The following is a 24,550-nucleotide window of genomic DNA, read 5'->3' as shown; positions in this document are numbered from 1 at the left end:
AACTACACCAGTTTCAACATAAACTGAACATCATTACAGTCATAAAGGCAGATTTAGTGCAATGCATTTTTTTTCACTGACATACGTAATGAACTGGCATGTGAGTGAGTTTCTGCTTCGATCAGTGCTTTTTGGGACTTTCGTTTTCGTTATTGCGGTTTTCTGTTCTCGTCCGGCTGCGCTGTTAAAACCACAGACTGTTCATGTAGTGGAGTCTTCCTCCAGGCCAGCAGAGAGCCGAGTCCTGATCCCACAGCAGACGAGGCAGGCTCAGAAAGGGAACAGTCCACAGAGAAACTCAAGCTGGAAAAAAATGCTGAACCCAAACAGGTAAAATTCAAAACACACATTACTTACTACACTACGAAATGTAGTTTGAGATGAGTTTGTTTGATTTTGGAGAAATACTGAAAGTAGTTTTACTCTTCACCTTTCCTCAGGACAGAGGAGGTCGGCTCGCTGGGATGTTCCGCAAAACAAACAAAGAGAGCTCAACGTCTCCAGCACTGACGGTAGCATCGACTGATTCTTCTTCTTCTCCTTTTTTTAGGCTGACTTTCCAGTTTTGATCCTTGTCTGCTCACTCACTAATTCCTGTGTTTGCTGGCAGGTCAGTAAAGCCGACAGTGATGCTGAAGATGCCGAGGAAGATGAGAAGACATCAGAACAAACCCACGTAAGGATTGCTGCAGTGGCTTTAGCAAACAAACTGTATGTACGCTACTTTACAAAACAGAAACTAGACAATGGTTTGCTTGCAGAAGAAAAAGGTTGAAGAACGAGAAGGAGAGCGTCAGCAAGAACATGTTTTAATGCTTTAAAGCAAAGTGTTCTCAACGCCTCCAATTTTTTGACTTGCAAAAAATATTTCCAATCCAAATTGTGTGATTTGACCCTCAGCCGTTCCCGTAGTTTGGGAAATCAGGAAGTGATGCACCAGCAGAAATGAGAAGTCAAGCTGAAACAAACCTTCTTGAGCGAAAATTTATTTTTTGAGGGACAAATTCAACTTCAAAGCTCTGCCGGACAGTTCTCTGGACAGGACCAAAGTTATTTACATTTATTTTCAATGCAAACTGAGTTACCACCTGAGTACGTTTCACATGCCACTTCCTGGCAGAGAGCCCCCCTCGCCCCTCGCCAAAGGCAGATCACACTGGATATTATATTATATAGCATATTTTTTGAGCATGAAGTACCTTTGAGGTTATTCTGGAGAATATTCTGGACACTATTCCTCATTGTTTTGGATTGTTGGATTGGATTGTGGATCTCTGCTGTTGTTGTTGTTGTCGTTAGCCCTGTTGCTGTAAGGCCGTGCTCTTAAGTAATAAATGGTAACTGTTTGACCGCAGCCTGTGGTTTTACTGTTGTAGTAAGAACCATGAAGCTGTGAAATACAATAATAATAACGTACATTTGCATAAAGGAAGTATATTCATCCTCAAATACAAACTTTAAATACTTAACATCATGTTTTTTTGTCTTCCATGTTCGTTCACAGGAAAAGGGCAACTTCTTTTCTGGTCTTCTTAAAAAGACCAACAAACCATCAGATGAGATGTCTGCACAGGTGAGCTGACAAAATGCCTTTCTCCCTCTGTAAAATAATGATAAAATTGTTGTTTTGAGAGAAGATTGATTCCACTTCTTATGTCTGAATGCTAAAGAGGAGATTAACAGCTAAGGGTTAGCTCAGCTTATTTTAGCTCAACACAAAGGCTAGGGGATGGACAGGAGCACACATTTTTATTTACTTTGTAATATCGTTTAGTGTTTTCTTCACCTTCTTTTACATCACCTTGGTGTTTCAGGACAATCTGAGCGCTCAGAGTGAGCTTTCTGCCAGCAGCGACAGTCTGTCTGAAAACAACAACAGCAAGGTGAGCAGCTCTGTGATATTTGCATGACAGTAGCTGCCATGACAGCATAAAGATAGCGTTATCTTAAATTACAGTGTACACACAGATCTGCAGCAGGTTCACCTGCTAACGTACCCGTCACTGGCCTGAACTTGACCAAAAAAAAAATCCTCCGTAACTGAGCAAGGCCGTACTGTTCCCGTCTGTTTCAGGAGAAAGGAGGAATATTCAGTGGGATGTTCAAGAAGTCGCCAAAACCAGCAGAAGCTACTCAAACTGAGGAGGTGGGAGAGTTAAAATATACATAAAACATCTCAGTTTCTGTGCAGATTTATTAGATCACATCGTTTTATTTATTTTTTTGTGTTTTGCAGGACCAGAAGTCTCTGAGTGGCGACCTATCCAGCAGTAATGACAATCTGAGTGAGACTCACCCAAAGGTGAGTCAGTGGATTTTGATGCAGCATTACTGTCATTATCTAACAATCTCTGACAGTTCAAATCAATTTGTCTGGTGTCTCCAGGAGAAGGGGTTTTTCAGTGGGATCCTCCGCAAGTCTCCTAAGATTCCCGTGGAGGGGACACCTGAGCAGGTAACGATGACACGACTCTATGGCTCCACAAGCCACTGGAGATGTGTGGTAGTTTGTTTTGATTATGCACCTGCTGGAGTTGTATCAGGTTGCTTAAGCATGTAAAGCTGTGGGTCTTAGTTCTTAGTGATCAGATTATAAATGATGCACACAGGATCAGAAAACAGGAGTTCAGCCTGTGAATGAAGGGCCACGTGATGAACAAGAACAATCCTGAAAGTAAAAGACCAAAGACACGGAGCTACTGTTAGTTAGGAGGCTAGGAAGCTAGCAGAAGCTAAAAACAGTTATACAGAGCTGACCTCTCCTGAATCAAAGTGCTCCAAGTTTTGATGCTTGTTTACACATTAGCGTTAAGGTACCGTTTTTTATTACAAGAGGAACCTTTAAATTTCCTCCTTCACTTAGTTCCCTGTAAGTATTTCTTACATTTTAGATTTGTGTTCATTTAGAAAATTCACAGATGCTCTTTTGTGCTGTTTCTTGTTGATGTTTGGCCAAAAGTCTTTGAGCAGTGTTCACACGAAGGAAGAAGATTTTGTCGATTGAGGACGTGATGACTTATTTACTTATTGACTTATTTTTTTTTGTATTTCAGGACAAAGAGTCGCTGCAGACCGAGCCGTCGGCCGACAACGAGAGCCTGTCTGAGAACAACACCAAAGTAAGAGTTCAGAAAGCAAAATAAGGAGGAATTCATGATCATTCCTGTCTAATTTAATATGAGACAGCGAATAAATTACACAAACCAACACATCGGACAATGAGCTTTTTTGTTTTTTTGTTTATCAGGAGAAAGGAAGTGTTTTCAGCGCAATGTTTAAGAAATCTCCAAAACCGTCTGAAGGCCCCCGACTGGAGAAGGTAACACGTCAACACATTAAACTGTCACTTGTGAAGCTTTTTTGTGCGTAACGAAGGGAAGTAGAGACGGAGCTTATGGTTCGATATTGTTTAGTGACTCCACATTGAATGTTGTTTTGATTGGCGCTGCTTTTATAGCTGAACTGGACCCAAATGCTTCTGAGCATTTTAATTTTTGGTAAATTATAGCTACTGAAATTGAACTTGGGTTTACATTCTCGACATGCACAGTGGTCACACTCTTCACCACGAGTAAATTATATAAAATTATTTGTGGTTGTAGCGTCACCAATTATGGTTTCATGATGAGTTAGACTCTGCAGATGTGTTCAGGTTAAGTTAAGGACACATTTAGAGACACGCTGGTGAACATACTGGAGCGTCTCACAGCTGAAGAGACAGATATTTAGGCTCACATTCATCAGGCGAACTAAAATGAATAATAACATTGTTGCACAGCAAATAACTGCAAATATATGCAAATAAGTTCATCATAGGAGCAATGTGAATTTCCTTTTGGTCTTCCAGAGGCCAGGAAGCTTTTAAATCGTAGCTGTAAAGTCACCTTTTAAACAGTAAGGCCAACGTGACAAATCTTCTAGTTTCATCCTTTTGTTTTTCTAGTTTCTTTGTAAACCAGGTAAAAGTTTAGTCGAGATAAAAATCTGTTTGAAAGAGACCGAGGACGCAGTTTAGAAACAAACAAGTCGTGCTTGGCGACGAGAGTAAGTAATGGTTGGGAAAAATAAACATGTCAGGTGTCACATGTGAGAAATGTTGCGAAATCTGACATCATCCACCTCCCTCGCTCCCTCCCTCCGCCCCCGTTGTGTGTCAGGTTACATTTGAACATGTAGGCGAACTCGGCCGTCGTGTTCACACAGGTTGGGTAACATTTTTTTTTGTTTTGTCTAGGGCGCGGAGCCGTTGCATGGCGAGCTCTCTGCCAGCAACGACAGCCTGTCAGAGAACAGGGTGAGTCTGTCATGACAGAACTAACAGATCCTCCCCACTGAAACCACATGAGAGACTGTGACGTGAACGAAAACCAGTTTGAACTTTCTGCTGGATCGTGGGTGGAGGATGAAGCTCAGTATATAAATCAAAGACAGTAACTTCTCTTCCCCTCTTTAGGAGAAAGGCGGTTTGTTCAGTGGACTCCGCAGAAGGAGCCCGAAAGCAAGTGGAGAGGTACAACATTGTGTGGTTTTCATATAAAAACTTGTAGTTAAACCCCTAAACCCCTAGCAATCTTTGCAGTCTTTACATCCAAGGTTTCTCCTCAGGCCACAGACTTAACTTCACACATGTTGGTTTATTATAACAGGAAATGCACAGATTTAAGTGTGCACTATGTTTAGTTTAGTTGCAGGGTCCTAATGTGGATTCTGGCTCCACATCTGGGATGTATTTCACCTTTTCCTGCTGTCAAATACCTCTGCTGAGATCTTGGCATCCTGTGGGAGCAGCCTATTAAAACAACCGGGAAGTCTGTAGTTTGAGGCAGGACTCAAAAACAAGGAAGTTTCAGACGTAAATGAGTCTCTGTGGAGAGATGAGACGTCATTCCCATGTTATGAAGATAGAAAGCCTGTTGAAAATCAGTGATTTTAACAAACACAATAACTCCAGTCAACTCCACATGACACCCAGCATGTTTGGTTTTCCCGTCTCTCTTTTTCTTTATCGATAATCAGAATTAAAAAACGCTCTTGACCTCTTCACAACAATCATCTAAACTCATCAGTGGAGACTAAAGGTTGAAAAGTAACAACGCTCTCTTGTTTCAGGAGAATCTGTTGGCTCAGAAAGAGATCTCAGGCAGCAGTGATAGTCTGACCGAGGCTGCTGCCAGCACCAAGGTGGGTTTATGCGTCATTTTATTTAAAGGGAATATTGCTGCATAAACAAAAGTTACAAAAGCGCAAAAAAACATGAACACACAATCAACACGGAAACCCCGATACTACACCTCACTTTGATTGAGACTGAGAGTCTTTTATGAGTCATATATTCTGTGACGTCATTGTTTGTGCACATGGAGGAATGTAAATATAAACTAGAGTATATAACAGTCATCATGTCTCGTGTGTTTCAGGAGAAAGGAGGAGCCTTCGGTGGAATATTCAAGAAGTCGCCCAAACCTGCAGACGGTCCTCAAACAGAGGAGGTAAACATCGTCTCCTCCGATTTCTGATTCAACCACAGCCGGTGGTTAAATGTAAAGAGTTTTATAACTGACCTCTTATTCTTCTATCAGGAGAGAAAGTCTGAAAAAGACGAAGAGCTGTCAGGCAGCAGTGAATGTTTGACCGAGAACCACAAGGTGACTAGTCTTTCATCATAAACTTTCCTCAAATGTTTTGATTATTCAGCTGCATATTTTCTGTAGAAGATAGATAGATAGATGGATAGATAGATGGATAGATAGATAGATTGATAGATAGTAGACTTAATGTTCTCTCTGAATGTCTGTTTCAGGAAAAGGGAGGAATATTTAGTGGAATATTCAAGAAGCCTCACAAACCTGCAGAAGCTGCTCAACCTGAGGAGGGGACGGTACGGATCCAACTTTTTACTCACACATCTTTGTTCTGCTGATCTTTATCCACTTCTATAAGATCAGATCATTTAGAAGTAGAGTCCCAGGTAGAAACAGGACCCTCTGATGTCTAGACGCTGCTGCTGGTGGTGGTGGTGGTGGTTGTGGTGGAGCTTTTCATCTGAGACAACCAGGATGATTAGGATGAGGGTTGGATGACAAACAGTCTGAAAGACAGAGTGTCAGATTTCAGTGAATGTAAAAAAAAAAAGAAAAAAAAAAGTAGGGACTGACTGTCGGAGGACACAGACAAACGGGTGATTGAACGAGAGTACTGATGATTACATTTAGAATGAGGTGATTTTGACAGCGGTGGGAAGCAGAAGAAAATGGAGCTGCAGAAATAGACCAAAGGTAACGGTAGATGGTTAAACAAAGAGCGTGTGAACAAATCTTCGTTACTGAACTTTCAACTACGCTTCATTCCATTTGTATATCCTATATATTTTTATATCGCATATCCAAACTTACTTTCAATTTAGAAAATGTATGGTAAAATTTGGGTGGCACAGTGGTGTGCAGCTGGGCCCCCTAAGGCCTTATCCACTTTATATGTACTATGAGTAAAAGCATTTGCTTAATAGGAGAAAACTGTCTAGAACGTCACCTGTTTATGGTAGACTTAGACTTAGATAAACTTTATTGATCCACAAGTGAAATTGCTTGGTTACAGTAGCTTAGTTGTCCATAAAAAACACACTCTTAAGAACCTCAGATAAAAAGAAAAGATTAAATTAAATAGAAATAAAAAATAAGTAGAATAAAATCTAGTAACATAAAATAGAAATAGTATAAGCCAAAATGTACAAATTATCATATTAGAATATGAACAAATGTACAAGAAATGGAAGAATATAAATTATATATACAGGGTAAGGTGTAAGGTGCAGTAGTGTCACACAACATAACTTGTTGTTGTTGTTGTTGTTGTTGTTTTTGCAGGACGCTCTACCTGAGACCGAGCTCTCAGCCAGCACCGAGAATCTATCTGAGAACAAACAGGTCAGTGAAATGAAATCCAGGTCGATCAGTGGCTTTTCCTCCTCCTCTTCCTCCTCCTCCTCCCCCTCCCCTTTCTTTTTCTTCCTTTTTTTCTGATTTCCAATGATCCTCTTCCTCCTCCTTTTCATCTTCGTCCTTCTCGCTCTTCTTCTCCTCCTTCCCCATCTACTTCTCCTTCTCCTCCTTCCTCTTCCTCCTTCATCTTCTTCTCCTCCTTCTTCTACTCTTCCTCGTTGTTCCCCTCCTCCTTCCCTTTCTCTTCCTCCTCCTCCTCCTCCTCCTCCTTTTTGTCTTCTTCTTTCTCCATCCTCTTCTCCTCCTTCAGCTCCTCCTTCCCCATCTACTTTTTCTCTAGTCCATCATCATCTTCTTCTGTTCCTCATTCTGCCCCTCCTCCGCCTCCTCTTCCTTCTTTCTCCTTTTCATCTTCCTCCTTCTCCTTATCCTCTTTTCTCTCTTCCTCCTTCTTCATCTTCCCCTCCTCCTGTCCTTCTTCCGTCCTCCATTTTTCCCATTTTTATCTTCTTCCTCGTTGTCCTTTTCGTTTTCCTCCTTCTCCTTCTCCTCCCACCGTTCCTCCTTCCCCATATACTTCCCTTCCTCCTCCTTCATCTTCTTCTGTTCCTTATTTTCCCCCTTCTCCTCCTCCTCCCCCTCCTCCCCCTTCTTCTTCTTCCTCCTTTCTCTTTTTCATTTTCCTCCTTCTCCTCATTCTTCTCCTTCCTTCTTATTCTTTCTCCTTCTCGACTTCCTTTACTAATTCATCCCGTGGGCCAAGTTGGACCCTCTGGCGGACCAGTTTTGGCCCACAGACCGCATGTTTGACACCCTCTGGCCTAAATACTGTTTTTTTTGTTTGTTTTTCATCAGGAGAAAGGAGCAGGGTTGTTCAGTGGACTCCTCAGAAAGTCTCCTAAAACAGAAAAGACCCCTGAGTTGCCGGTAAATTGTTGTGTTTCTTTTTTTGGAAGAGATTTCTCAACTTCCACACAAGCTCAGCCGCTTCACGCTAACGTTGGAACCACTTTCTGTTTCAGGACACAGAAGCTCAGAAGGAGCTCTCAGCCAGCAACGATGACCTGTCGGAAAATAACAAGGTAACGAGTATAAACTGATAAAAACCCCTTAGACGTCCTCAGAGTGTACGGTTACTGACACCTGTGCTTCTTATTTTTCAGGAGAAAAACATTTTCAGCAACATGTTTAAGAAACCACAGAAACCGGCAGAGAGCTCTGCAGCAGAGAAGGTACCGTGTCTGAACTAGACGTTAATTAAAAAGGTGTTGCTGCTGCAGAGGAAATGTTCATTGCTTCCTTCTTGAATCCAGGACGCGGAGGCGAGCTCTGAAAGTCGGCTATCTGGCAGCTCAGAGAATCTGACAGACACGACCGTCCCGAAGGTATTTCAGTATGAAAACCTCTTCTCCATTTTCTGGGTTCTTTCGCAACTGTGGCTGCTGCTGCCGTGTGAACTGAAACCTGACCGCACAGATCAGATCTGAGTTGGCTGTGCGCTCTCAGGTTCTCACCATTAATCCCACTGAGCTGTATTTAAATCCAGATATTAACATTTTTATTGCCTCTGCTGATGCAAAAGATGTGACATTATAGGGAAGGTCCTGAAGTCGGAGTAAAAATACAGAATAAGTGTCAGAAAAATCGTTGTTATTTATGAACAAATATGTGTTTTATATAAGGACATGACTCCTAAAAAGTATCTATAGCTTAAAATAAGAAAAAACAAAAATGAACTGCTTAAAAAATTATAAAAAATTCAACTTAATTTTAGAAAATACTGTAAAAATAGCTAATAGGTAGAGGTTGCTGTCCTTTACTTCATGGAGTCTTTCTCAGTGGTTGATGTTTGTTGTCTGATACGTGTTTCTATTAACGGAGACGTAATTGACGTTTGTGTGTTTTAGGAGAAGAAAGGAGGCCTGGCTGGAATATTTAAAAGATCGTCCAGCATCGACAACCTGTTTGATGAGGTCAGTGTCTGTCCTGAGCGTCTGGCGTTGGACAGGCGTCCCTCAAAATGAACTCTTTTCCTGCCTTTCACTCAGTCTGAGCAGCATCTTCCCTTCAGTCGTCCTCTTCGTGATCACACTTTGTTTTCCTTGTGTCTTGATCTTCTCTCCTTTCTGTAACACAAAGGATAGTTGGGACTGTGTTAATGCTGCGTTCAATATGTTTAGTGTTCAGGTGTGGACATCAGTCGCAAGTCTGACGACTGAGTAACTAAATGTAGGAAATGCAAAGGTATAATAAAAAGGATGAAGACGCTGGGAATATCAGCATTTTCCTCACCGCCACTTCGCGGTTGAGTATTTTTCGCGGACTCGCTACTTTGCAGGTTTTTCATTCGTACATATCTAATTTTATATCGCAGAAATGTCACTATATCACGGGAAAATAGGCCAATAAAATCGTATCATCCCGTGCATACACCAAGCGTTCAGCATCCTGCCTTGTCCATTTCACCTCGTGATCTCGCTGCGCGTAGTGTTTCTGTGTGGTGTCGTGTGAACGCGCTGCAGTTAATTAATTAATTTAAAGCCCTATGATGCCTCCCTTGTTGTTAAGATTATTATGTATGTTTAAGAAAGTGTAGAAGGTGTTTATAAGAGTATAGAAAAGGTTAATAAGAGTGTGGGAAGGGTTCGTAAATGTTTAAAACGCATATAAAACAGTATAAATAATAAATTAAATATGTGGTCTCTACTTTGTGGATTCTCACTTTTCTTGGGATTACAGACAAATAAATGATGATTATGATTAAATTATAATATATTAACATCCCCTCCACTGCCACCATTTCTGAAAACGTCAGACAACGCGTCACGACTCGTGAGCTCTGAGCCTCCCACAAATTTTCACTTACGAGATCACGAACACCACAACGGGCGAGCGGCGTTCTGTTTCCTCTTGAGCACGGTAAACACGACTCCGTTTAAAGGCAGCGGCATGAATCTACATTTTGTTTTACAGTGTCCATGTTTTTTTTTCTGTTGTACTTGTAGAGTTTCAGTTCCTGCTGGTTTAACTTTTTGTGTTTGTACTGCTTTTCAGAGGACTTCTGCTTTAAAGCATGACACGACGATATCACTCTTCACGTTTTCTGACACTGCAACTTGATTTTTTTCCGATGTAACCAAATTAATTTGCAAACCGCCTGAATTGAATGTTTGGCGGTCATATAAAGTGACATTTAAACTACCTGGCTAAACCATAGACACGTCTGTTTGGTGCTTTGAGATACACAGCAGTAAACATTCTACATAGTAATAGCACAGAATTGCACGACTAGTAGTAGATAGGAAATTAAAGGGCAAGAGCTCTGTGCCAGAGAAAAGAAAGTGGAGGATGCGAGAGAGGAGAGAGAAGAAAGAAGGAGGACATGTGTTTGGTGCATCGTCCCCCAGCAGCCTAGGCCTATAGCAGCGTAACTAAGGGATGGTTTAGTCCAGCCCTAACTATAAGCCTGATCAAAAAGGAAAGTCTTAAGCCTGACCTTAAAAATAGAGAGAGTGTCTGCCTCCCGAACCCAAACTGGGAGCTGCTTCCACAGGAGAGGAGCCTGATAGCTGAAAGCTCTGCCTCCCATTCTACTTTTTGAAATTCTAGGAACCACAAGTAGGCCTGCACTTTCAGACCGAAGTGATCTGTTGGGATGATATGGTACAATAAGGTCTTTAAGATACGATGGAGCTAGGCCTTTAAGGGCCTTGTATGTAAGGAGGAGGATTTTAAATTCTATTCTAGACTTTAAAGGGAGCCAGTGAAGAGAAGCTAAAACTGGAGTAATATGATCTCTCTTGCTAATTCCTGTCAATGCTCTTGCCGCGGCATTTTGAATCAACTGGAGGCTTTTTAAAGAGCTATTTGGACAACCAGACAGTAATGAATTACAATAATCCAGTCTGGACGACACAAATGCATGAACTAGTTTTTCAGCATCACTCTGAGACCCGATGTTCCTAATTTTGACAATATTACGCAGGTGAAAGAAGGCAGTCCTGGTCACTTGCTTTATGTGCAATTTAAAGGACACATCCTTGTCAAATATAACACCAAAGTTTTTCACAGTAGTACTGGAGGCCAAGGTAATGCCATCCAAAGAAACCACGTGATTAGATAATGAATCTCTGAGATGCATTGGACCGAATACAAGCAGCGTAACATGCACCTAAATGCAGTAACAGTGACTACAACACAACAGTTAAAAGATTAAATAATTTCTTACTAATTCAACTAATAAATAATGTAATTGTCTGGTTGCATTTATCAGGAGAAAGGTGGACTGTTCAGCGGACTCATCAAGAAAACACCCAAAACACCTGGAGATGAGGAAGCTGCAGAGGTCAGTGTGAGATGAGTTTAATCTGATTTATTTACGGTCCAGCACCACATCTATACCTGCACAGAAATCTAACTACACCTAAATGCATCTCCTACAAGGACAGAACTGTCTTCTTCCTTCTGCCTTTTATTTTATACACCATCTTATCAGACATCTTCTCTCTTTTCTGCTTTCCAGTCATGTCTGTTGTTCAGCATTTATTAACTTCAACTCCAACGTGAGCCGCTCAGTTCTAGTCGCCATTGTTTGAAGTATAAAGTATAAAGGCTTACAGCTGAGTTCACACAACAGATAAAAAAGCAACAGGCTACAGTTCATTTTCAGTGGAAGCTGGGGATATGAAGCTCTGAACTGGCGCCCATTACCTGCCGCTATGTGACAGGCAGGAGGCGCTACATATCAAAACTGAGCTGGCTTCAACTTCCTTCAACGCTCCAACTGTATGCGTTTATTAACTTTTAAATGGTTTTAAACGCCACCGACAACATTGTTCGTAGTATGGAACACGTGCAGTATGAAGTGTTTTGTACACAAATAATGAAATAATGTCCATGTGTTTTATTTATTTATTCATTTTAGGACAAAGACTCTCAGAAGGAGCTGTCGGCAAGCAGCGACAGTTTGTTTGAGAACAGCAATGCCAAGGTACCGAGCTGAAAAATGCTGATTTTATGTTGTAAAATATGAAAATGTAACTTAAAGATGCAGCAGACTAGAAATATTATAAACATATACTGTCAATGAAGTTGTTTCTCTGTTTGCCGTCTGATTTCAGGAGAAAAATATTTTCAGTGGGATGTTTAAGAAAACTCAAAAGCCAGCAGAAGAGGTGCAGTTACATAAGCCTCTAAACATAATACACCCATTTGATTGAAATTGCATTTGTGATCGTCACTCTTATGAGTTATTGTTTGTTATTGTGTTCAGGAATCAAACAAGGAGGAGGACAAGAACTTATCAGCCAGCTGTGACAATCTGTTAGAAGCAGCCACGACGAAGGTGCACATGTCGTCCAGTGATCACAGTCTTCGTTTGTTTTTCTCTCTCTTGTCTCCGTCATTGATTCGTTTATTATTTGTCTCAGGAGAAGTCAGGAGGACTTGCAGGGATCTTTAAAAAGTCTCCAAAACCGGCTCCACGCTCTATCGCTGTTCAGGTGAGCAAATAAATGATTTGTGTATTTCAGTTGCATTTTATAAGTTGTTCAGACTTAATTTTGTACATAATCAGAAAATAATTAAGTTACCGGGAACCATTCTTACACAAAACATAAAAATATAGACTTAATTAACTATTGTTTGTTTCCAGAAAATGTTCAACAAAAGTTCAAAAAAAAATTGGCAATTTGAGCTTAAAATGTGTAAAAGTGCATCTGGAAATTTTGGAGACAGGTCAAGTGTTTGTGTTTTGTTCTTCATTGCTTCTGTTAAACTATAATTTAAACAGATTTTTTTTATTCAGATACTAAATCTGACAATTCTTTCATTTCTGGCTAAAAATATAGTTTTTCTGCGGTTTTCTGACCACATGTCACAGATTTCTGTCTTCTCCTGCTGACAATCTGACAATTTCTGACTAAGGAGATTTTAGAAACCTTTGACTTGTTTACTTATCCCACAAAAGGTTGAAGCTCACTGCTTTATCTTCACATCTTAGTTCAATCTTGCAGCTTGTGTACGTCTCATTTGGAATTTAACAGTTGATTTAAAATGTGAGAATTAAATCCAGATAACGTCACGAAGAGTAGCGGGGGATTGGAGGCTTAGGACACAAATGCAGAACTAAAGAGGCAGGAGTTGGCAAAAAAAAACTAAGAGCGCTGCTGAGGTCGCAGGAAATCCAAGAAAAAACAAAAATCAAAACACTATCAAAACTACAACTTGGCATGGAAAGACATGGAAAAAAACCACAACATAAAACACATGAACGTGGCAGACAAACAGTATGACACGACAAGGAACAAAGGGGAAGGCAGGGCTATATACACGCACGAGGAACAGAGGGGTGACGAGACACAGGTGAAGCAAATCAAGAATTAACACAAGGTGAAGCCGGGTGATCTAATCAAAAGGAAAACACAGACGTAACACAACAGGAAATCGAGAACTTAACAAAATAAAACAGGAAACAGAAAACTGAAAAACTGAACACTAAACCACGACTATGAAAAAAACAAGAAGTTAACAAAATACAATGAACAGAAACCCGGGAAACTAAACAAACCATGACAGAAAACATGACTGATAAAAATGAAAAACAACTGGACCAAGTTCAGACCGAAAAACTCCTTTTTTTTTTTTTTTTTTTTGTCCAGGACCCCCTCAGTGACTCACAGCACCTGTCAGGCAGCTGCGACAGCCTCACAGAGATTGAGAAGGTAAGAGCTACCTAACTCTGTAAAATGTCCGACCTTGTTCAGACCTGGTATTAACGGGGAACTACTGTTTTTTACAACCTGGACCTTATTTCTGGCATAAAATACAATCATTTACTCACCCATATAACTTTTGTGTAATTTAGAGTCGTTTGGGAGATATTTAGATCTGCGTATATCCATATAGTGGGAGTGAATGGGGCACCGAGACGCAGCCTCTAGATAACACATTATCTGCCGCAAAGCTCATTCATTTCATCAATATTTTGATATCGTATGCTAGTGCTAGTGCGAATGATGTCATCTCTGAGCGCCGCGCGCACCCGTGACAGTCGGCTTGTTTACCTGTAATTTGCTACTGCTATGGTTCGTCCACAACCAATCGGGAAAAATATTCAGCCATGTTGCAAAAAAACTAGGTAGATTGACCTACAGACCCCGGAGGATGATAACAGGTAACTCCGAACTCAACGGGGAATTGCACTAGCGTACGATAACAAAATATTGGTGAAATGAACGCGTTTCGTGGCTGATAAAGCATTATTTAGAGGCTGCTTCTCGGTGCCCCATTCACTCCCACTATATGGATATATCTAAATATCTCCCAAACGACTCCAAATTACACAATAGTTATATGGGTGAGGGAACGATCGTATTTTATGCCAGAAATAAGGTCCAGGTTGTAAAAAACAGTAGTTCCCCTTTAACATGCCTACTTAACTGATGTGATTTGGTTGTAGCTGTTAATTAAGTAAATCAATTTAAGCAAGAATTAACTAAGCTTCCTGCAGAATACAGGGTGGAGATAAATAAATAAATTCTAACCTAACGTGTGTGCTTTCAGTGAGTGAGAGTTTAACAACACATCATCGTTTGCTGCCTGGTTTTCCAAGTGTTCCCCAGTTGAAAATAATAAGTTTATATACAAAAATATCAACAAGTGAGTGATTGTATTTTCTTTAAGGAGGATCTTTCTGCTCCTGGTGAAATGTCGGCCAGTAATGAAAATCTTTTAGAAGCTGGCACCACAAAGGTGAGTGTATTAAACTATTTCACTGTAATATCTTTGTGTCTGAAAACATAATAAATAAGAAAATACTTTTTTAACAGGAGAAAAGGGTCGGATTTGCGGGGATGTTCAGACGGACGCCCAAAACTGCGGAGGTACGTACGATATCACCAGCACTTAGAGACATATTTATCCAAAACAGAACAAACTGTAGTCGTACTGGTGGTAAAATAGACCAGATCAATTTAAACCTCTAACAGTGAGTTTAAGAAGCATTACGAAGATAAGATCATCGTCATTAACCCCTGAGTTCACGTTTCTGTCGTCGGTTGCAGGAGAGTGAAGACAAGGAGGCGCCGGAGGGAGGCGGGAAGCTGAGACGCCGCAGGACCATAAAGAAGAAAAGACGAGTAGGACGTTGTTCACGTTATAAATATCCACATATAAATATCAGATGAAGGGCTGTTCATAAACTGTTTCAAGAGATGCTATATTAATATCATGACCGTCCTGTGTATGTGAAAAAAACAAAGCTTTCTTGAAGACGTTTCATCAAAGTCTTCTGATCTAAAATAGTGGTGGAGGGTTGGGCTTTAAAGGAACACTTCACCGTTTTTTCATATTAAACTATGTTATTCGCGTAAGTAAGACGAGTTGATACATACCTCTCGCGTCTCGATGCGTGCACTCAAGCGCCGTGGCGCGCGGCGCCAATTGGTTAGCAGTTAGCTTAGTCCATGCATTCATTAGGGGCCAAACAGACGAACAGTTAGAAGCGACCAAACTCCTCCACGTTTTTCCTATTTAAATACAGCTACACGAGTAGTTAAACGAACAAGTATGGTGACACAAAATAAAACGTGGTGCTTTTCTAAGCGGATAAAAAGAAGAACTATAATGTGTGGCGGAATAGCACTTGGGAGCACTTCGACTCGGCGCAGTAATATCATCACTAATATCATCACAGGAGTGATGATATTACTGTGCCGTGTCGAAGTGCTCCCAAGTGCTTGAGTGCACGCATCGAGACGCGAGAGGTATGTATCAACTCGTCTTACTTAGGCGAATAACATAGTTTAATATGAAAAAACGGTGGAGTGTTCCTTTAAATATGAACCTCTGTGGGTGTTGATCATCAGAAACCTTCATAACTAGAGTCTGTTAACGACCAGATACTTACCTGTAGCTGGACTACCTCCATGTCCTCTCGTTGCCCGTGTTTCAGCTTGTTTTTTTGGGATAGACCATAACCTGGCTGACTGGGAACCGTCACATATCATCTTTCAGTGTTTTATCTTCGTATATATATGCAACATCTTCTCTTGCTCATTCAGCTTGAGCTCTTAACTTCAGTTCTTGTCACACTAATAAAACCTTTTTTTCCTCTTGTTCATTTTCTCTCCTCTTCAGGTCGTCTCGTTCCGAGTGAAGAAAACTCTTCCCAAATTTCCAAGACTTACTGAATCTTCACAGGTAATTTCAAGAAGGTCTTTTTTTTATTATTTGAACATTTTCAGGGTAGATTATTTACAATATTGACCTTTTTTTTTTTTCTTCCTTCCTCCACAGAGTTCAGATAAGATGCCTATCATTGAGGAGACTGTTGAGCTGCAGGACCTGAACCAAGTGCAGGTTAGCAGCAGGAGGAGGATTCTCAGCAATAAAATCTTAACTTCTTTCTCCAGTTGCTCAAAGCTCAGCTCAATAGCTTTTAATATGGCTCCATACACTAATAGGGACACATGTGGCCTGGCTCACTGCTGGTAGTTAGCTTCAATGTTCGGACAAGAAGGCGAGATACTTTATTTCACTTCATAGAAAAACAAAATCACTTTCTGGCATGTTTATAAATTACCCTGTTGACGGATATTCACAGCAATGTGGGTCTCATGCTGATATTACTCCCACAGTCTTCTGAAAAGACCCCCATCCGTAACACAAACTCACTGTCCCACATCACACGTCGTCTACAAGTCCGTCTGCCTAAAAGGGGAAGTCAATAATGCATCGTTAAAGATTAATAGACATTTTTTTTCCAGTCTAACAAGGAGTCTTAGACCTTCCACTGTCTTTCTTTAAGACGTTTCTAATGTTTCTCACAAGAAATCTTTATTTAAACAGGAAACTTTATTTATAAAAATGAACTGAAGGCCTTTTTAGCCTTTTTCTTTAACTTTGTTTTAACCCGGTCTCCGTCTGCATCTTTACACGAACCACACGCTACAGAAATAATATCATACTTCATTGGTAATAAAAGGCACATTATTGTGTGTCAGAGTTCAAACCTCAAGGAACACGTTACTGATATGTGATTGTTTGTTTCCCAGGAGAGCACGGTGGAGGTCCAGCCTGTGGAGATGGCAGCTTATCCGACTGAAGGAAACGCTTCACTCGAAGATGAGGAGGTGCGTTTTAGTGCTATGTTTACGTGTATATATATATATATATATACAAGCAATCTGTCATGATTACAGGTGAAGGGAACTTATTAGCTCATTATCATAGCACCTGTCAGAGGGTGGGATGCATCAGGCAGCAGGTGAACATCTTGATCTCATAGTTGATGTTAGAAGCAGGAAAAATGGAAAGATTTGAGCGACATGTGTTATTCACTTCACTGTTGGACGGTTTTAATGCTGTGGCTGATCGGTGTAGAAGCAATAAATCGTTAACAGCAAAGGTTCTTGTTTTCAGGAAAGCGACGAACTGATGGACTGGTGGAACACGGTGAAAGGTTACTATGAGCATTTAACTTTCTGTAATTTAAACAAAAATCAAACCCTTATTTTCTGTTTTCACTCATTAAATGTTTTCTTCTCCTCGTTGCCAGGTTGGGTGGAGTGGAATCAGAGTTCGAATTTCCAGCCCGAGGATGAGGAAATGTAAATATAGTGTCTTCTTTAAATCACTTCTCATTCAGAAAATATTAACTGAGAATCTGTTGAGGATTTTCTTGTTGAGTAAATTTAATTTAAATGTGTCTCCAGGGCGATGGAGCAGGCGGCCGACCGTGTGTACATGGCGGCCCGTCTCTTCGTGCGTCTGTTCAACAAGCGGGGGGCGTCCTTGCAGCATCGCATCCTGGAGCTGGTGGCCCTGGCCGACGCCGCCGACGAGTTCCACAGGAAGACGGTGTCGGCCGCCGTGGGCGGGGGCGTGGCCAGCGTGGCGGGCAGCGTGGCCACCATCACCGGGCTCATCCTGGCGCCGTTCACCTTCGGCGCCTCCATCATCGTCACGGCGGTGGGGATCGGCGTGGCGACGGCGGGCAGCATCACGTCGGCGACGGCCAACATCACGGACACGGTTCACTCCAACATGGACCGCAAGAAGCTGGAGAAGATGATCCAGGGCTACCAGGAGGAGATCAAGGTCATCAGGGAGTGTTTGGAGTTTGTGCAGGTGAGGAGGTGTTTTATTTTTAAAGACGCGGACCTTTGGACGACTTGCATGCAGGGAATCAGCAGGAATTAAAATGTTATCTGTGAAAATATATTAAATACATCTGCAATTTATGCTTTTAAGACCTTATACTCAAGTCTATTCTGCACAGTTTCTATTAATTATCCTGCGTTATAGTAGCCTGGTCGTCACCATCCTACGTTTCCACCCGAAATTTGATTTGGGTCTGGCACGTTAGTCTGGCCCAATGTAATAGGAATCTGTCTCCGTAATGGGCGGATGCTTATTTTGAGGTTTAAAATCATTGGAGTTCCCTTAACCAATCAGCAACGTTTGGTAATGACGTATATTGTGCGCCGGAGTTCAGGCTCTTACGCTTACCACTTCCGCTTCCAGTTAAATAAATCAAACTTTTCCCAAAGCCAGTTGGAAGGAGAGCTACGACGTCCGTGCCATTTATAAAACTGACAAGACAAGCCTCTTGTTCTGGTTTTAACTCCGTGATGCTCTCGAGAGTTAAGACAACTTCGCGGATGGCTTCTAGCGTCTCTTCCTCCGTCGCCATTGTTGCTATGCTGTTGAACTACAAGCTTCGCTGGACTACAAGCAACTCGGCAGGCGAGTTCTGCGCCATCACTCAACTGTTCGCTGATTGGCGGCGGTTACACGCGAACCGCGGAAGTGCAATTTGGCCAGACTCCGTGCCAGACCGAAATCAAATTTAGGGCGGAAACGTAGGATGGTGACGACCAGGCTAGCGTTATAGTACTAATTCGTTAGAAATATTATATATCTCTGTTTCTGAGACAGCACTGACTGTCCTTATCTTGTCTCTGTCTGTTGTAGGAAGGTATGGACACTCTGCAGGAGTGGGATTTTGAGAAATACTCCCAAAGCGCCGCCAAAAAGGCTATGAACCACAACATTAAACACGTGATGAAGGAGGGAGGCCGCGCTGGAAAAGCCCTCATGGTCAACACCGACAAGCTCATCAGCACCGTGCAGGTCTTAGGCGTGGCCGGCGGCGCCGCCAAAGCCGCCCAGGCCATCAGCGTCACCACGGGCGTCATGTCGGCGCTGTTTCTGGCTCTGGACGTTTTCTTCCTCGCCAAGGACTCCCACGAGCTCCGCAAGGGCGCCAAGACCAAGTTCGCCTCCAAGATCAGACAGGTGTGTAAAGACCTCCAAGACGGCCTCCTGGAGCTGAACAAGGTGAAGACGCAGCTGCAGAAGACCATGGACGGCATCGAGGTGGAGGAGTACGAGGAGATCGAGGAGGTGGAGGTGGAGGTGGAGGACGACATCGAGTCCGATCCGAAGAAGCTGGCCGAGCTGGAGCAGGAGCTGGACCTCCTGGAGGAGAAACTGGACAAGAAGGTCGTGGGGGAGCAGAAGAAGGGCAAAGAGCCGGAGAAGGAGAGTTTGAAACCTAAGAAAAAGGACGAGAAGAGCGTGAAGGAAAAAGGAGAGAAAGAGGAAAAGGAGAAAGAGAAGACTGAAGACACAAACGCAAAGAAAGAAGAGGACAAAGGAGAAACAAAGACTGAGGACAAACTAGAGACGATTCCTGACGAGGAGAAGGAGCAGAAAAATGAGACGCACGGCCACGAACAATCCCAGAAAGGAAGCAAGAAAGACAAAGAAACGGAGAACAGAATAACTGCTGGAAAAGAGAAACAGACAGACAAAATGACAGAGGGGAAGGAAAAGGAGAAACACAAGACGAGAAAAGAGGAGGAAGAAGTTAAGAGCAGCGTCAGGAGCGTAAAAACACACACTGAGAGAGAGAGTCGAAGGAGCAGCAGGGAGGAGGAAGGAGGGATGATTCCTGATTGGAAATCTGTGAATAAAGAGAAGGAGGCGGAGAGCGGGAGCACGAGGAGACACAGCAGCAGGAGTGAAAGCGAGAGAGGAGGCAAGCACGAAACGAGAGACACCAAAGAGGAGAGAGGAAGCCACCGCAGGGACAGAGAGGAGAGCTGGAGGAGGACAGGAGACGAGGAGAGAGGAGTGAAGGACTGGAGAGCTGAAATGGAAAAAGGCAGAGGAGAGAAGAGAGCGAGCAAAGAGGCGGAGAGAGGGACGAGAAGAGAAGATCATGGAAAGACGGACGCGAGGAAAGAGTCGCATCGAGGTCACGACGGAGCGGCGGCGGCGGCGGCGGCGGCGGCGGCGGCGGCGGCGGCGGCGGCGGCGGCGGCGGCGGCGGCGGCGACGAGGAGGGAGCATTCAGAAAGAGAGGACTCAACGAGGAGTCACCACAGGGAGAGGGGAGAGGAGAAACGAGGGAGCAGGGTGGAAAGCTCGCGGAGGCAGTCTGAGAGAGAAGGGGGTAAGGCAGAGGAGGAGGAGGAGAGGACGAAGAGGAGAGAGGGTGGAGGGAGTCGGAGGAGGGACAGAGATAGAGAAGACAGCCACAGAGGATCTCGAAATCGCTCCAACGCTCTGCTGGAGGACGGACTGTACATCTAGTTTTAAAGACGATCAAATACGTTATCAGCTGCCGAAGTAGCTCAGTAATCCAGGAGTCTACAGGATTTCTCAGGTTTTTTCTTCCTAAACTAACTTTTATCATGTCGTTACGCAAAAAGTCAAATTTCACACTGAGCTGTTGTCAAAACTAGAGATGAAGCAGCTCTTCCTGCAGGGATGAAAGTCAGAGATGAGTTTTAAAACACGTTGCTCTCATCAAGAATAACTCTTCTCATTGTCATACTCAATGTCTCCACAACGTCTCAGTGGACTAACCTGAACATTCATGTGTCTAATGACTCTACTGATCCTCTGCCTCCAGCGCCACCATCAGGTCCAAGGTGGGATAACACTTGGCGTTGGAGGCGCAATGCTGCTACTTTACGACGTCAAATAAATTGAAAAACACCTCAAAAAGAAAAAGAAAGTACGATAAATTATACTAAAAACCAACATAATATAATATAAATCATATAAATGTACATGTAAATGTATCATGTTAGCGTGTTTAACATTAAAGTCATTGTCATCAGTAACAATCAATCGTTGCTACTTGATATTTTCCCTATTTCAGCTGTTAGCATGCTAAGATGCTAACTGAAATGGTGACTTGACATCAGTTTGTCTACATGCTAATATTAGCTTTATGTTGTTTTGAGTGAGTCTGCCCTCTAAGGCCTCTTCACGTTCTGAAATGTGTGTGTGGGATAAAGATGGGTTATGAGCTGCATGCTCTCATCAAGAGTTGCCAAAGTCAGACAGACATGTTTACATCATCTTCCTTCCTCTCTTTTAACATTTCTTTAAACTTCTGCTAGTTTCATTAAAACGGTGTGTGCGGTTTGTTTTAAGCCATAAACAACCAGGGGATCGCCTCACCTTTGAATATGTATTTAAAGCATGGTACTCTGCTGCACATGGTGTCTGTTACTTTCTGTATTATTGGTGTTTCAGGGTCAACTTATAGACTTATAGAAGTTTTTATTTCACTAGAAAGTGACTGAGTCGTTATATGTCATGTAATTTAGCCAGGAAATGTAAAAAACTCGCCTGCACTTTATGATTTATCGCTTCTTACTGACGGTACGTTTTTGTCTTCACCACTATTGTCTTTTTATGTTCATTGTATGTTTTTTTATATATATATATATATATGGGTGACTTTTTTTTTTCTATGGTGCTGGTTTCTTATTGAACAAATAAATTATTACAAAATATCTACAATGTCTGTTGTGTCTCTTTTTCTGCTCGATTGCCTTTGAGGTGCACAGCATTTGATCAACTTCCAGTTTTAGGCCATGAGCTGATTCAGATTTCTGTAAATATGCTCTGAGCTGTAACAGCTGATCACCACTGGAGGGTGACAGAGAGCCGAACTAGGACTTTAGAAACCTGTCTAATGATCATAAAAACACATATAACACATATTGTTATACTTGTAATCTCTGTATTAGCGTATATTAGAGTGTTACAGTTAAAAGCCACTTTATACTTAAACTTTCCAACATTTCAAAGGGAAATATTTTACTTTTTGATCAAGGACTACATTTATTTAACTCCAAAGATAAAGCAGAAGCTTAAATATCAGATGAACCAGTTAAAATTGCCTCCATCTCAACTAAACACATGAGTAAAATGTAATTAATGTGTATAAATGCATCATTAATAATAATACAAAACATTAATATGTAACAAAATACCACAGAAGCACTTTTCCGCATGGTTTTATGCATTAATTACATTTTGCTTATAAAACTTGCAGATTTTCACTTTACTAATTATGTAGTTTTTTCAGTAATACTACGTATTACTACTTAAGAATCCAAGTATTTACTAAATGTGAAAGACTCATGCAAAATCATGCAAAGGATGACGTACAAATAGCCCCCTTTGAAAATCCCATTTTATTCAAAAAGTTAAAAAGAATAAAGTCCAGTATGAGTCCAAACAGAAGTTAAGCTGATGAGAACAGAGTGAATGAGGTGAGGCTTTGTTTATCAGTGGTGATACTAGAATAATCATTTTATTTCCAGAAGCTTTGTGGTGCTTTAAAGTTTAAGGTTAATAAAACATTAACACAATCTTGATAAGCTGGCCTATTGTGTCTATTGTGACTCTAGTGTAGGTAGCAGTTTATGTAATGCAATAGATAGTAGTAAGGAAATGCATTAATTATTCAAAAAACAGAATATTTAATGAGTTAAATTAGATATCTCATTTATCTCATTAAATATTATGTTTTTTAAAAGCTGACAAATGTATTGTTTTAAAGGTCATAAATAAAAGTGTTGGACAAACTTAAATATAAACCTAAATTAAGATTAAGGCGTCAAGTAATGTTTTACAGTTTGTGTTATTTAAAAATAAAATATTGTTGTAAGAAAAATACTACTTCCATTTGCAGAGCTGCCAACTCTCACGCTTTCGCCGTGTGACACACGGTTTTGCCTGTTTTCACACGCACTCACGCCACACATCCAATTTCTCACGCAAAAAAAAAAAAATCCGATCTTGGTCCGAGACTCTTCCGTTCCTTTTCAAACTCCACGACGGTAGATGGCGCTGATGAGCGCCCCTGAACCTTTGAGCTGCGCTACACCTGCAGTGCACCCCTTTACTATCTATGCCTGCACCCCGAAGTAGACAGAAGAAGAGATACAGAGACCAACAAGACAGCAGGAGAAACCAGAAACTACTTTGAGAAGTCTGATAAAGAAGAGAATCTGAGCTGAGACTAGGCCAGTATAACCATGCACACAGATCATAGGCACCCAGCTATCCAGCTTCTGATCTGCATCTGATACTGATTATGCCTCATTTTAGCTATTTTTGTTATGCATTCATCTGTTTTATTGCTTGAAAAAGTTGTGCTGTTTAAGTACTTTATTTGTTGCACTTTATTTGTTGCACTTTATTTGTCTCTGATGGACCATGTGGTGGGAGACTTTGAATGAAGAATAATGTCCCTCCCTAACTAATGTTGTGTCGTTTTTGGCTGAACATAAATCATTAAGTGCTCTTAAGAATACAATTATTCACAACATAGGTTAGGTTTTAGTTAAGAATTAGTTTAATACCATTTTAATCAAAATATCAATCAACCTACCTAGGTCAAATCTTAAACACTGATCTATGAATAAGGCTTTATTGTCATTTAGGCACACCGATAGTTTTCTGGTTGAATGTTCAGCTCAAGTCTACGGACTAAGACCTACAAGTCATGATGCCAAACATGAATCAGAATAAGTTCAGGTATTGCACATCTTTAGCAGACCGCCCAAAAATCCACTAGAATGCTGGAAACCACATCTACTTAATCTAAAACCTCCTGGGGGTGGACCTTCAGCTATGTCTGCTTCACAGAGTGTAACCATTGTCCATCTTCAGTGGGCTGCCCCTATCAACAGCTTTGGACCTGCCCACAAACCACCAGAATGCAGGGTACAACATGGGTACAACATCAAATTAATTCCAATTATCTTATATCTGAGCCACCAATTTGTGTGACTGCGTGCACGGCATAATTTTGGTCACCCACGACAAAATCTCACTCCAAGGTTTTTTGAAAAGTTGGCAGGTATGGAAACGCAGGCACTGCAGGGAAAATGCCAAATAAATAAGGTTTAATAATATTATTTAATATAATAAAGACAGGTTCGGCGGGCCGGATTAAAAAGCCCAGCGGGCCGTATATGGCCCGCGGGCCGTAGTTTGCCCATGCCTGCTCTAGTGTAGGTAGCAGTTTATGTAATGCAATAGATAGTAGTAAGGAAATGCATTAATTATTCAAAAAACAGAATATTTAATGAGTTAAATTAGATATCTCATTTATCTCATTAAATATTATGTTTTTTAAAAGCTGACAAATGTATTGTTTTAAAGGTCATAAATAAAAGTGTTGGACAAACTTAAATATAAACCTAAATTAAGATTAAGGCGTCAAGTAATGTTTTACAGTTTGTGTTATTTAAAAATAAAATATTGTTGTAAGAAAAATACTACTTCCATTT

General features: G+C 41.4%; 1 protein-coding gene across 1 annotated transcript in view; it reads left to right on the top strand.

Moving 5' to 3' along the window:
* Positions 1 to 20,540, top strand: part of LOC311489917 (uncharacterized protein) — a gene marked incomplete at its 3' end in the record, with an annotated part of 29,692 nt that extends 9,152 nt beyond the window's left edge. Inside the window, exons 12-49 of the mRNA XM_084547227.1 lie at positions 226 to 330; positions 441 to 512; positions 611 to 676; positions 1,505 to 1,573; positions 1,815 to 1,883; positions 2,075 to 2,146; positions 2,237 to 2,302; positions 2,387 to 2,455; positions 3,054 to 3,119; positions 3,248 to 3,319; positions 4,235 to 4,294; positions 4,454 to 4,510; positions 5,110 to 5,181; positions 5,418 to 5,489; positions 5,580 to 5,645; positions 5,801 to 5,878; positions 6,864 to 6,923; positions 7,794 to 7,865; positions 7,961 to 8,020; positions 8,102 to 8,170; positions 8,252 to 8,323; positions 8,846 to 8,911; positions 11,212 to 11,283; positions 11,863 to 11,928; positions 12,059 to 12,112; positions 12,211 to 12,282; positions 12,368 to 12,439; positions 13,598 to 13,660; positions 14,622 to 14,690; positions 14,768 to 14,821; positions 15,002 to 15,076; positions 16,077 to 16,139; positions 16,236 to 16,298; positions 16,994 to 17,071; positions 17,361 to 17,400; positions 17,497 to 17,548; positions 17,654 to 18,068; positions 18,915 to 20,540. Coding sequence (XP_084403353.1) covers positions 226 to 330; positions 441 to 512; positions 611 to 676; positions 1,505 to 1,573; positions 1,815 to 1,883; positions 2,075 to 2,146; positions 2,237 to 2,302; positions 2,387 to 2,455; positions 3,054 to 3,119; positions 3,248 to 3,319; positions 4,235 to 4,294; positions 4,454 to 4,510; positions 5,110 to 5,181; positions 5,418 to 5,489; positions 5,580 to 5,645; positions 5,801 to 5,878; positions 6,864 to 6,923; positions 7,794 to 7,865; positions 7,961 to 8,020; positions 8,102 to 8,170; positions 8,252 to 8,323; positions 8,846 to 8,911; positions 11,212 to 11,283; positions 11,863 to 11,928; positions 12,059 to 12,112; positions 12,211 to 12,282; positions 12,368 to 12,439; positions 13,598 to 13,660; positions 14,622 to 14,690; positions 14,768 to 14,821; positions 15,002 to 15,076; positions 16,077 to 16,139; positions 16,236 to 16,298; positions 16,994 to 17,071; positions 17,361 to 17,400; positions 17,497 to 17,548; positions 17,654 to 18,068; positions 18,915 to 20,540 — 4,464 coding nt within the window. The remainder of the gene's footprint in view (positions 1 to 225; positions 331 to 440; positions 513 to 610; positions 677 to 1,504; positions 1,574 to 1,814; positions 1,884 to 2,074; positions 2,147 to 2,236; positions 2,303 to 2,386; positions 2,456 to 3,053; positions 3,120 to 3,247; positions 3,320 to 4,234; positions 4,295 to 4,453; positions 4,511 to 5,109; positions 5,182 to 5,417; positions 5,490 to 5,579; positions 5,646 to 5,800; positions 5,879 to 6,863; positions 6,924 to 7,793; positions 7,866 to 7,960; positions 8,021 to 8,101; positions 8,171 to 8,251; positions 8,324 to 8,845; positions 8,912 to 11,211; positions 11,284 to 11,862; positions 11,929 to 12,058; positions 12,113 to 12,210; positions 12,283 to 12,367; positions 12,440 to 13,597; positions 13,661 to 14,621; positions 14,691 to 14,767; positions 14,822 to 15,001; positions 15,077 to 16,076; positions 16,140 to 16,235; positions 16,299 to 16,993; positions 17,072 to 17,360; positions 17,401 to 17,496; positions 17,549 to 17,653; positions 18,069 to 18,914) is intronic.
* Positions 20,541 to 24,550: the final 4,010 nt, after the last annotated feature.

The sequence above is a fragment of the Chelon labrosus genome (assembly GCF_963514085.1).
Source record: "Chelon labrosus genome assembly, chromosome: 6".
In the NCBI taxonomy this organism is placed as follows: domain Eukaryota; kingdom Metazoa; phylum Chordata; class Actinopteri; order Mugiliformes; family Mugilidae; genus Chelon; species Chelon labrosus.
This window is presented reverse-complemented; position numbering and strand designations above follow the sequence as displayed.